Source organism: Zootoca vivipara, chromosome 11, assembly GCF_963506605.1.
Source record: "Zootoca vivipara chromosome 11, rZooViv1.1, whole genome shotgun sequence".
NCBI classification, from domain to species: domain Eukaryota; kingdom Metazoa; phylum Chordata; class Lepidosauria; order Squamata; family Lacertidae; genus Zootoca; species Zootoca vivipara.
This window is the reverse complement of record NC_083286.1, coordinates 1,214,986-1,228,535: the sequence shown is the minus strand read 5'-3', so window position 1 is coordinate 1,228,535 and position 13,550 is coordinate 1,214,986. Positions and strand designations below refer to the sequence as shown.

The following is a 13,550-nucleotide window of genomic DNA, read 5'->3' as shown; positions in this document are numbered from 1 at the left end:
CTACCCAACCGATATAAATAAAAGTGGGGGTCATGTGAGTTAAGGTTTGGAAGGATGTGCTGCTTCTAGCCTGGAGCTGTTTTGTCGCTGACCCAAAGGGCAAGAGGAGAATCCCGCCTCGCGCCCCTGGAGAGCCGGCCGGCCGACGAGCTGACAGGGCGTGATCCCCGCCAACAAATGGGCTTCACCCACAGAGACCATCTCTGGCCGCGGCTTCTCTTTCCGCGCTTCTGATTGGGCGAGGCTGCTGCTCCCCCTCCGGTGTCCTTGTTCCGAAGCGGACAGTTGCTTTGCTGGAGCGGAGCAGCGTCTCTCTCTCTCTCTCTCCCTCCGCTTCCTCCCAGGGGCTCTGCTTGCGGCGCTTCGCCTGCCTGCCTGCCTGCCTGCCCGGGAGGCGCCCGGCCAGAGGAGAGGCAGGCGAGGCCGGGCTGCGGCGCGCGCCATGGAGGGCAGCCCCATCCCGGTGCTGACGGTGCCCACGGTCCCCTTTGAGGACCAGAAGCCGACGGGCGGCGGCGGCCTCCGGAGACCCACGGCCGTCTTCGAGAGTCAGCGCAACTACCTGCCCAACTTCGTGCAGAGCGTGCTGTCGTCCGTCGACCTCCGCGACCGCCAGGGCTGCACCATGGTGGTGGGCAGCGACGGCAGGTACTTCAGCCGGACGGCCGTCGAGCTGGTGGTGCAGATGGCGGCGGCCAACGGGGTAAGGGCGGCGGCGGCGGCGGCGGCGGCGGCACCGGCACCCGACCCACCCGGCGGGCCCCTCGCGCCCGACGCCCAACCAAGGGCGCCTCGGAGTCGGGGCAGCCTCGGCGCGGGCGGGCGGGCGGGCGGAGGGGCGGGAGCGCCCTGGGATAGATGGGATCTGGAGGAGTCGCTTGAGGAATGTGCAGCAGCGCCGCACTCAGAAATGGAAGGAAGCCTGTCCGGATTGAGGGGATCTGCTTTGGGCGTGGCGCGCTTGCTTCCTCCCCGAGGTGCCCCACACTTGGCTCCCCCGTTGCTCTCCCCACTCGCTGTCATATACTGTATGTGGAGTGAACTCTTGGGCGGTCTGCCTATTCAAAGACTTTCTCCACAGGGAACAATTGCAGGTTCCCAAAGGCACCTCCCCATCTATGCTCTTGAATCTATTTAGGAGTAAGAGGCAGGTGGAGAGACATAGGATTTGCAAATATTTGGAGTGCTTTTACAAAAGATTCTCAGCATTTTCGACATTTAAGAGGCACAGAAAGGTTCAGTATCCCAGGAGGAGATGTACCCTCATTTATTAATGCCCAACTTTAGATTTTGTCTCATCTCATCATCTTTTGGAATAGCATATTTGTGTTTGAGGCAGTCAAGTCTGTCTGACCCTGTGCCTGCTTCCAAAGAACAATGAAGACAGTGGAGTTACTGTAAGAAGGTGAATATAGCTCTGGTTTAGTTACAGGTAGGTCTGACGTAGTTAAAACAAAATAAAAAAAGCCTTCCAGTAGCACCTTAGAGACGAACTAAGTTTGTTCTGGGTATAAGCTTTCGTGTGCATGCACACTTCTTCAGATACACTGAAACAGAAGTCACCAGACCCTTATGTATAGTCAGAGGGTGGGGTGGGGGGGGTGATGGGAATGGGCGATGGGCTGATAGGAGTGGTAAACTTGTTGATGACTGTTAATGACTGCAATTGGTCTTGCAGGAAAAATCATGGGGTGAGGTATTAAAGAAAGCTTTATCATGTATGATGAGTAATTCTTATCTCATTACCTATGACAAACTTCTTATCTCATACCTATGACAAACTTAGTTGGTCTCTAAGGTGCTACTGGAAGGATTTTTTTATTTTGTTATAGCTCGGGTTTTGTTCCACTCTGATGGTGTCTGATATATTTAACTTAGATTGCAGTAGTTTGGCTGCTTTTTTATGCTAGAGAGAAATATGTAAATATTTAGACTATTTAAAGGGCAACGCCTAGCCCTAGCACATATATTTGCCACTAGGGATAAAAGCTGGATTTGGTGGTACACCTTTTCGGAGTGGGAAATTTAAGAGAATATCATCTAAAGAGCTCTGGACCATATTTGTTGTTGTTGTTGTTGCTGTTGTTGTTGTTGTTGTTGTTGTTGTTGTTGTTATGACCATGTGTTACCAGTACATGGTTTTTGTTTGGCACAAGCTAGCTCAGGAGTTTTACAATTCCTGTGCAGTTAACAAAAATAGAGCCTGATGTTGATGTGTTACTGTGAGAGAATGTGACATTCCTACAGTTAGAGATGGCTCTCGGCAATCTGGTACCAACAAAAGCATTAAAAAGTATTATAATTTACCCCTTTGTCTGGATGTTGTTTTGAATGGTTGATTACCTCATGTTGATTCTATGCCAAAGTCTCCACTTTCCCAATGACTTCAGCTTTGCGAGATGGTTGTTCACTGTCAAAAATTCCCTTTCTTCTGTGCTTCTATTAGAAAGTAGCCCAGACTTTGTAAAAGCAACACATAACATTGACCTAACCAGACACTGGGTCCTGTGTTTTGGTTTATAAGGTATAATTGGACTTTCTGGGCTCAGTAGACCTAATCTGAAGTTACGGTAGTATAGGGAGGTAGTCTTTTGCAGAGGGCAAAGAGCAAAAAGGGCACAATGGGAATCAAAAGGTAGGATAAGTGAAGGAAGGAAGGTTACTGGCCCCTGAGAGAGTTTCCATGGACCATTTGGAGACCCACTGTGAAGAGTTTTTGAGGCACTTCAGTGGTTAAGTTGCTCAGCTCTGTTGTAATCTTGATGCCATAATTGGTGCAGAATATGTCCAATGCTGTGTCTAGAAAGGTTTTGTGGGGTCAATTTCAGTTGATGTGACCTGAGGATAGTGTAAGGGTGCTTGCAGCGATATATCAGACCACACAGAATCATAGATTCTTTTGTCCTTTCCCTTGTGATTAATAAAATCTTGCTGGCAGGGGATGGATCCAGGGTGTGGTGAACGCATCATGATGCAATGAAGTGGTGCCCCCTGCTTTGAGAGAGGCAGTGGTGTGACCACATCTAAAGAAACCCAGCATTGGACCCCCTCATCTGCAATAGTTATCAACCTTTTCTCAAAATGGTGATTGAGAGGCTTGTGACAGAGCAGCTGCAGGCATTATTGGATGTAACTCATTGTCTAGCCCAGGGGTCAGCAAACTTTTTCAGCAGGGGGCCGGTCCACTGTCCCTCAGACCTTGTGGGGGGCCGGACTATATTTTGAAGGGGGGGGAGAACAAAATCCAATGCCCCACAAATAACCCAGAGATGCATTTTAAATAAAATGAGGATAATGAGGATTACAACATTAAACTTTATAAAATTCAACTGGCTGCCAAACATCATAGTTTTTTCATCTGACATTGCTAAAATCAGATCCTTTCAAACTATTCCTTCTGCTAAAATTTTAAGCCAAATTCTGTTTGTTTTCTACCGAGCACAATTCAAAGAGTTGGTGCTAACCTTTAAAGCCCTAAACGGCCTCGGTCCTATATACCTGGAGGAGCGTCTCCACCCCCATCGTTCTGCCCGGACACTGAAATCCAGCGCCGGGGGCCTTCTGGCGGTTCCCTCACTGCGAGAAGCAAAGCTACAGAGAACCAGGCAGAGGGCCTTTTCGGTAGTGGCGCCCGCCCTGTGGAACGCCCTCCCATCGGAGGTCAAGGAGATAAACAACTACAGTACCTGACATTTAGAAAACACCTAAGGCAGCCCTGTTTAGGGAAGCTTTTAATCTGTGATATTTTAATGTCTTTTGCTATTTGTTGGAAGCTGCCCAGAGTGGTGGAGGAAACCCAGCCAGATGGGTGGGGTATAAATAATAATAAATACTGTAACAACAACAACAACAACAGGAACAGGAACAGGAACAACAACAACAGGAACAACAATAAGAATAATAACAATAATAATAACAATAATAATAATTGATTATTGCAATCATGAGCGTTTCTTACTCCCTAGTTCCTTCTTTTTAATTCCTCTTCCATAATAGGCTTTTATCTTTAAAAAGTTCATGTTGTTCCTGCTTATCCCTTTTCTCTAATTTTTTCTCTGCTTCTGCAGCTTTGCATCTTGCGTTTGAATAATCTGGAACTAACACCAAATATGTGTGATCACTACATGCTCCTGTCCTAAGAGGAGAGGTTTTGTCCCTGACTTCATGCTGAATATTTGAAATGCAGCATTGTGGGATAGTATCATAGAATCATAGAGTTGGAAGAGCCCACAAGGGCCATCAAGTCCAACCCCCTGCCAAGCAGGAAAAACCATCAAAGCATTCTTGACATACGCCTGTCAAGCCTCCACTTAAAGACCTCCAAAGAAGGAGATTCCACCACACTTCTTGGCAGCAAATTCCACTGTTGAACAGCTCTTACTGTCAGGAAGTTCTTCCTAATGTTTAGGTGGAATCTTCTTTCTTGTAGTTTTAATCCATTGCTCCGTGTCCGCTTCTCTGGAGCAGCAGAAAACAACCTTTCACCCTCCTCTATATGACATCCTTTTATATATTTGAACATGGCTATCATATCACCCCTTAACCTTCTCTTCTCCAGGCTAAACATACCCAGCTCCCTAAGCCGTTCCTCATAAGGCATCATTTCCAAGCCTTTGACCATTTTGGTTGCCCTCCTCTGGACACGTTCCAGCTTGTCAGTATCCTTCTTGAAATGTGGTGCCCAGAACTGGACACAGTACTCCAGGTGAGGTCTGACCAGAGCAGAATACAGTGGTACTATTACTTCCCTTGATCTAGATGCTATACTCCTATTGATGCAGCCCAGATATGCATTGGCTTTTTTAGCTGCTGCATCACACTGTTGACTCATGTCAAGTTTGTGGTCAACCAAAACTCCTAGATCCTTTTCACATGTACTGCTCTCAAGCCTGGTGTCTCCCATCCTGTATTTTTGCCTTTCATTTTTTTTTGCCCAAGTGTAGTACTTTACATTTCTCCTTGTTAAAATTCATCTTGTTTGCTTTGGCCCAGTTGTCTAATCTGTTAAGGTCATTCTGAAGTGTGATTCTGTCCTCTGGGGTGTTAGCCACCCCTCCCAATTTGGTGTCATCTGCAAACTTGCTCAGGATGCCCTCAAGCCCATCATCCAAGTCATTGATGATGTTGAATAAGACTGGGCCCAAGACAGAACCCTGTGGCACCCCACTAGTCACTTTTCTCCAGGATGAGGAGGAGCCATTGATGAGCACCCTTTGGGTTCGGTCAGTCAGCCAGTTACAAATCCACTGAATGGTAGCATTGTCTAGCCCGCATTTTACCAGCTTCTTTACAGGAATATCATGGGGCACCTTGTCAAAGGCCTTGCTGAAATCAAGATAGGCTAAATACACAGCGTTCCCTCCATCTACCAGGCTTGTAATTTTGTCACAAAATGAGATCAGATTAGTCTGATGTGACTTATTTTTCAGAAACCCATGCTGACTTTTAGTGATCACAGCATTCCTTTCTAGGTGCTCACAGACCATTTGCTTAATGATCTGCTCTAGAATCTTTCCTGGTATTGATGTCAGGCTGACTGGGTGGTAATTGTTTGGGTCCTCTCTTTCCCCCTTTTTGAAAATAGGGACAACATTTGCCCTCCTCCAGTCTGCTGGGACTTTGCCTGTTCTCCAGGAATTCTCAAATATTATTGCCAGTGGTTCTGAAATCACCTCTGCCAGTTCTTTTAATACTCTTGGATGTAGTTCATCTGGTCCTGTAGAATACATCTAAACTAGCCAAGTATTGTACTACCTCCTTACTTGTTCTGGGCTGTGTTTCCCCTGCTGAATTATCTGCTCCATATTCTTCAGGTCAGCGTTGTTTTCTTTTTTTGGAGAAGACTGAGGCAAAGAAGGCATTGAGGAGTTCTGCCCTTCCTCTGTCCCCTGTTCGCATTTCACCATCTTCTCTTCTAAGTGACCCCACTGTTTCCTTGTTCTTCCTTTTGCTACCGACATACCCATAAAAGCCCATTTTGTTGCTGTTAACTTCTCTAGAAACCCTGAGTTCATTCTGTGCTTTAGCTTTTCTGACTTTGTCTCTACACGTGCTGGCTATTTGTTTGAATTCCTCTCTGCTGATTTCCCCCCTTTTCCATTTTTGGTACATATCCCTTTTAAATCTTAACTCAGTTAAAAGTTCTTTAGATAGCCACCCTGGCTTCTTTAGGCACCTTCCATGTTTCTGTCTCATTGGTATTGCCTGAAGTTGTGCTTTTAATATCTCCCTTTTAACAAACTCCCAACCATCATGAACTCCCTTCCCTTTTAGTATTACTGTCCATGGGATTTCACCCAGCATTTCCCTAACTTTTCTGACGTCGGTTTTCTTAAAGTCTAGAATTTGAGTCTTAGTATGCTTGGTTGCTCCTTTCCGCTGAACAATAAACTCCAGAAGAGCATGGTCACTCCCACCTAATGAGCCTGCCACTTCTACCCCACTAACCAGGTCTTCACTATTGGTTAGGACCAGATCTAAAATGGCTGATCCTCTTGTCCTTCTCCCACTTTCTTTTTTTTTAAAATGAATTTATTGAAGATTTTCCAACACACACATACAGAAATACAAAACATACAGACACACACACTTACCCATTACAAAAATTACAAGAAAAAAAATACAAAAAAGAGAAAAAAAATGCAAGGAAAAAAAATGCAAAAAGCACAAAAACAAATATAAAACAAAAAATTATCAAGAAATAATATCTCTAAATCTTAAACAACACCTTTTGGACTCCCTCTACCTCCCCCCCCTTGGGTCCCTAATTGAATATTATTTAGACAGTATTCATTGTACTTATGCCAATTTTACATATTCTTTTCTCAAATCTCTATTCTTATTTCTAACCCCAAATCCTATACTTCTAAGTCCCTTTCTACATTCTATAACTTTTTCCCTTCTGTCTATAATTTTTATTAACAACCAATCATCATTCTAATATTAATTCTTAAATCATAAATTGTTACAAACCATTATAACATTGCTCCCCCTCCCCCCTGGTCCAGGTATTCCAGAAGATTGTAGCGAAAGTCCATATAGCATACCAGTGTCAGGCCATTTCAATCGTCCCTCTCTAACCACATTTAAAATCTATTAACCCACTCCCACCCTTTCCCACAGGTTCCACCAAATCCTTTCCTCCCACTTCTGCCGTTTCCCACCTGTACTTTTCTGTCTACCTTCCCAGGGGGCACCCTGCCCTCCCTCTCTCACTAGGAGGACAGGAGCCCTCTCTGGTTCATCTTTGAGGAGATTTTGAGACCAGTCCTTTTTCTGTTCCACATCTCTCACTTGTGGAACATACTGCCCTTCTTCTTCTTCTTCCTCTTCCTGTTGTGTCAATTCTTCTTGTATCATTAAATTGTTCAGTGTTGGTGCTTTCTTTATATCCTCCACCTCCAGTCTTTCCCCTTCTGTATTAATTCTTCTTTCCGTGCTGCTTTCTCTGTTCACCTCTGTTGATTGTTCTTTATGGTCCAGCGACGAAGCGCATTCCCGCAATAAATTGGTGTAAACATTCAGTCCTTTTTTTATGTCACGCAGCTCTGCGAATATTCTTTGCCAAAATTGTTCTTTTCCAGCTGCTGGGTCTGAAGCCATCTTGCCTGTGCTATTCCCGTGGGAAACCCACCAGCCCCACTGCAGGAAATGGCGGAGGGGTTATTCCAAAACATTGTACTCCATTTTTGCCCGATCTGGTTATTTTGTCCTCAGTCCAATCACTTGTAAAAAGTTTGTAATTTCCAAACCTCAAAGTCAAACGCCGAAGCCTCCGGATCCCTGGACCCGGCTTCAAAGGGCTCAAAGTCCAATTGTTAATAAATTAGTTGCTTCCTTCTCTTCCCGACAGGGGATCTGTTTACTGTGTCACAGTCTCACAATTAGGAGAGGTCGACTTCCTTTTTTAACCTCATCCGTGGCCAAATCTTTCAAATTTTTTAACTCTTCTTATAATCTTTTACTCACGGTTTCCAAATTAATGTCCTTTGTTGCGAAAGAATCCGCTGCGTTCTGCCGCCGGCACGAAGCTTCGCTGCTGCGAGGGTAACGATGGAGCTTAAGATGGCCCCCGCGACTACCACCCCGCTCTTCCCGGGGCTCTCCTCGAGCTTACCGGCGAGTAGGGGAGTCGGGATCTGGGCACTGCAAAGCACTTCGTCCCCATAAAGCTCAATATGGGGCTCTTTTGGGCAGCCGCGGCGCTTTCGCGGCTTCCCCCCCCTCGCAGAGCCGGGCTGTCTCAGAGCTTGAAACAGACCCCGCCGATCGGCGTTAGCAGTAGACCGGAAGTCCCTCCTTCTCCCACTTTCTGGACAATGAAATTGTCTGCAAGGCCAGTGAGGAATCTGTTCGACCTTATGCTCTTGGCTGAGTTTGACATCCAACAAATATCAGGATAGTTGAAATCCACCATTACTACTATCTCACTTCCTTTTGAATGCTTGGCCATCAATTCCAGGATGTGAAACACAAGAGCAGTCAAGTAGAAGAAAAATAAGAAGAGTTTGGATTTGATATCCCGCTTTATCACTACCCAAAGGAGTCTCAAAGCAGCTAACCATCTCCTTTCCCTTCTTCCCCCACTACGAACACTCTGTGAGGTGAGTGAGGCTGAGAGACTTCAGAGAAGTGTGACTAGCCCAAGGTCACCCAGCAGCTGCATGTGGAGGAGCGGAGACGTGAACCCAGTTCACAAGATTATGAGTCCACTGCTCTTAACCAGGGGACAGCAAACTTTTTCAGCAGGGGGGCGGTCCACCGTCCCTCAGACCTTGTGGGGGGCCGGACTATATTCTGGGGAAAAAATGAACGAATTCCTATGCCCCACAAATAACCCAGAGATGCATTTTAAATAAAAAGACACATTCTACTCATGTAAAAACACCAGGCAGGCCCCACAAATAACCCAGAGATGCATTTTAAATAAAAGGACATATCCTACTCATGTAAAAACACCAGGCAGGCCCCACAAATAACCCAGAGATGCATTTTAAATAAAAGGACACATCCTACTCATGTAAAAACATGCTGATTCCCGGACCGTCCGCGGGCCAGATTTAGAAGGCGATTGGGCCGCATCCGGCCCCCGGGCCTTAGTTTGGGGACCCCTGTCTTAACCACTACACCACACTGTCATAAAAAGGGGATGTCTGAACAAGCCAGTTGAAACTTCCTGTTTCTCCTAGGCTTGGGCAGACTTCCTCTGCATATGACTAGAGGTGGGTGTGACCTCACCTGCCCAGGTAACAAAAGAGCAGGACTGGTCAGCCATCTCTCTCTCTCTGAGACTACATTTGTCAAAGAAGCAACATCTGCTTAGCCTAAGATGTAGTACTTTACATTTCTCCCTGTTAAAATTCATCTTGTTTGCTTTGGCCCAGTTGTCTAATCTGTTAAGGTCATTTTGAAGTGTGATCCTGACCTCTGGGGTATTAGCCACCCCTCCCAATTTGGTGTCATCTGCAAACTTGCTCAGGATGCCCTCAAGCCCATCATCCAAGTCAGGGCCGTCTCAACCATGTCGGGTGCCCCGTGCCACCCAGCCTACCCCTAGAGCCGGCCCTGATCCAAGTCATTGATAAAGATGTTGAATAAGACTGGGCCCAAGACAGAACCCTGTGGCACCCCACTAGTCACTTTTCTCCAGGATGAAGAGGAGGCATTGATGAGCACCCTTTGGGTTTAGTCAGTCAGCCAGTTACAAATCCACTAAATGGTAGCATTGTCTAGCCCACATTTTACCAGCATCTTTACAAGAATATCATGGGGCACCTTGTCAAAGGCCTTGCTGAAATCAAGATGGGCTAGGTTCAAACAGGTCATAATGTGGATTTAAAACCGGTTTTGGACAATAAGGTAAAGGGGCCTCTGACCATCAGGTCCAGTCGTGTCCGACTCTGGGGTTGCGGCGCTCATCTCGCTCTATAGGCCGAGGGAGCTGGTGTTTGTCTGCAGACAGCTTCCGGGTCATGTGGCCAGCATGACAAAGCCACTTCTGGCAAACCAGAGCAGCGCACGGAAATGCCGTTTACCTTTCCGCTGGAGTGGTCCCTATTTATCTACTTGCACTTTGATGTGCTTTCGAACTGCTAGGTGGGCAGGAGCTGGGACCGAGCAACGGGAGCTCACCCCATCACGGGGATTCGAACCGCCGACCTTCTGATCAGCAAGCCCTAGACTCTGTGGTTTAACCCACAGCGCCACCTGGGTCCCCAATATATTGATGTATTTCCCAGCCCTAGTGGCTGGTTGGAACAGCTGAGGATGAGGGACAGAAGGATGTCATAGAGCAGGCATGTCAAACCTGCGGCCCTCCAGATGTTTTGGACTACAATTCCCATCTTCCCCAACCACTGGTCCTGCTAGCTAGGGATCATGGGAGTTGTAGGCCAAAACATCTGGAGGGCCGCAGGTTTGACATGCCTGTCATAGAGGGTCTGGGACTGGGGAACAGAGATGGAAAAATGACAGTACTTCCCTCCTGCCCCCGCCTGGATTCAGCTCCTGCAGTTGGAATAGCAGGACTCCCATTGCCCCTCTTTTCTCCCAGGGAAATGAGTGCAGCATTGGGATCCAGGGGAGTGAGTGTCAGCAACCCCTAGGAGCAGAGGAAGCAGGGTCAGGATCAGCCTGTTCACCCAGGACCTTGTGATCCTCCCATTGTAGGGGACAGACACATCCTGCCTAATGCAGTGCCTTTAAAAGCATATGGGGGTGCCTGCCAACTCATTGGAACAACTCAGTTGCTCCATGCAGTTCTGAACTTCTTGCCCCATTCTTGGACTTCTTGAACAAGGCAACTGCTTCTAGCCTGGCTGGCCCAACCTTTTCTGTCATCTAACCAGAATTTTTCCTCAAAAAAACACACTATGACTTATTTTCAGGGGATGTCTTATTTTCCCCCTCCTCCTCCTGCCGCGGCCGGCATTGCTGCTGTGCCTATCACTATGTCTTATTTTCAGAGTATGGCTTATATTCCTTGAATACTTAAAAATCCTGCCACGGCTTATTTTATGGCTACGGCTTATTTTTGGAGAAACAGGGGTAGCAGCTGCTGGGACTTCTACCTCTTGCTGCCTCCCTTTTTTGCCTTCAATAATCTCCCCCAACAAATGGTTTACATTTAAGACTTTCTTCTTTAATCCTCTTCCACTGAGTTTACACATAACCTCAGATAAATGTTCAAGGGACTCTGAAGTTATTTCTATATTAAGCAAAAACAATGGGTAAATAAAGCTTTGAAATTATAGCTTTCTTAGTTGGTTTCTGCTTAACACCAATATTTGTTGTTGTAAGAATGGGTTGAACAGCCACAATTCACACTACTTTTGGCAAGTGCAACCTACCAGGCCAAAGTGTTCTGAAGTGCACTGTACCTCTGGCCTTTATTTTTAACACAGAAACCTGACTCGGGGGAAGCTGCAGGTCCGAGCAATCAGTCATCTCTTTAATCAAGCTGAAAGGCCACCGTGAAAGGCAGTTGCTGTCTGTTCTCTCTCATGCCAACTGGAGATCTAAGCATACAGTTGAATCCACATGTTTCAGATTCTTGCATCTCAATGGAGACTTCCAGATTTCCATTCATTGCTACCTGTATACTTCCATGTAGTTGAAAAGTTAACGGGGGTCTAACCAGGACTCCTGGGTTGCCAATCTAGCCATACAGAGTTTGGCTGCACATTTTTTTGTGCATACCACATGGGATAGATAGTGTTGTTGCGTCATTGACCAGGATAGCTGACAGCAGATTTTTCTTAATAATGTCAGGCTCTTAGTTTAATATCTGTAGTTTGGAGTGCTACATAAACTGATAAATGGCTGTACATTAAAGAGTGCATTGATGGGATCTAAGAAAGGATGTAAATTGTTGCAATTTAATTTACTGGTACATTTTTGTAATGATAGTTTGATTTTAGTAGTATTTCTTCTTTAAAACACCATTTGAGATTGGAAGACCACTCAATGACACAAAATTTCAGGCCAGTTCTAAAATTAGTAGCTTTGGGTGGCCCAGATAAGCACTACAATGTGGGCACTAACCTCATACAAGGGTGAGGGCCCTTCAGATGTTGAAGAAATTCGTAAGCGCCTGCCATTTTTTTCTATTCGTAAGTAGAATATTTCGTAAGTAGAGTTATTCGTTGTGGCGTGCCTTATTAAGAAGAAGGTTGAGCAAGTAAGGGGTTAAGTTTTGGAACCTTAGAACCCTCAGGGGCAGGTGCCGTTATGGTATAAAAACCCCTCCCTAGTGGCAGTTAGTTCAGTTGGAGTTGGGGAATTGTGGAAGGGAGGTGGAGGTGTCAGTGAGAGAGAGAGAGAGCTGTGGAAGATTAGTCAGAGAGCTAGGTGGATTATTGGGGGGAATGAACAGACAGGATAGCAGATCAATATGAAACTTGTTGCACTGTTTAATTAGAGGTTTTAGCGGTATAGGCCGGTAAATAACTTAGTGGGTATAGGCCGGTATAGGCTATAACAGTTATAAGTTTATTTACGATATTATTCATTCAGTAACCACACGCTTCTGTACAAACAAATAAACCAAACTTGTTTCTTAAAGAACATCCTGGTCTGTGTTATCTAAAGATAGTAGCAAGTATCCAGCTGGCAGCCTGAGGGAAACTGCAGCTGCGGATACAAAGTGTCATTGGTGCAGTATCCATCGATCGTGAAACATCCAGTGGTGCTGTACAAGTCCAGGGCAAGGCAGGTACCATTGGTAGAGGTACCATTGTATAACAGACTTCCTTTCTCACGCTCTCTCTCCGACACTCACATGATACACAAATCACAGTAACCCTCGCTGGAGCAGCTCGGGTATATAAAAATCCCAACAATGGCATGCTTTAAACCATATTATGGTGTTATGGCTGAGTGGGGATTTGGACTCTGACTTCCTGTTTGATATGAAAAATGGTCCATCAAGACTTTGGGTCTTCTGGATCCTTAATAAAATGACCTTGTACAAGTTGGTGAATTAGGAAAGCTTTATTACGCTTGCAAGTGGCTGGTTACACAAAGTGTTAGAGGGGGCACACAGAACCAGGAAATTACGCAAGTATTTAAAGTCTCGAAGTTCATTCTCCCCCTCCCTTACAGAAAAGGAATGGAAAGTCCCCAGCATATCATGTTTGTTTAATTAACAATAACATCCTATTTCCCTTACTAATCATTGTACAAATATGGTCACAAGCCCCCCTAGATAACTTTATTGACATATCAGCAGAACATTTTTATTGCAGACCACAAGCTGTCCTAATTTCTATGCTCCTAACCACTGTATGTTGAATTCAAGCCACTTCCTTATCTGATGAAGACAAGTGTTTAACCAAGAGGCATAGCACTGTATGTTTGTTTAACCAACAGGCATGGATGCGTGCATAGATACGTGTTCATGTTCCAACCGCTACATCATGTGTAAAGTTCACCTTGTGGTTAGGCATCTGTTTTTTTTTGAAGCAAATAAAGCATCGATAATTGCTAATGCTAAGGTAAAGAATTGCTTTTAGAAGCATCTTCAAAAATGGCCAAGCTATAGATTACTGAAA

General features: G+C 45.6%; 1 protein-coding gene across 1 annotated transcript in view; it reads left to right on the top strand.

Moving 5' to 3' along the window:
* The first annotated feature begins 300 nt into the window (after positions 1–300).
* PGM5 (phosphoglucomutase 5) overlaps positions 301–13,550 on the top strand; it is an 82,129-nt gene continuing 68,879 nt past the window's right edge. Inside the window, exon 1 of the mRNA XM_035099518.2 lies at positions 301–703. Coding sequence (XP_034955409.1) covers positions 443–703 — 261 coding nt within the window. The 5' untranslated portion in view covers positions 301–442. The remainder of the gene's footprint in view (positions 704–13,550) is intronic.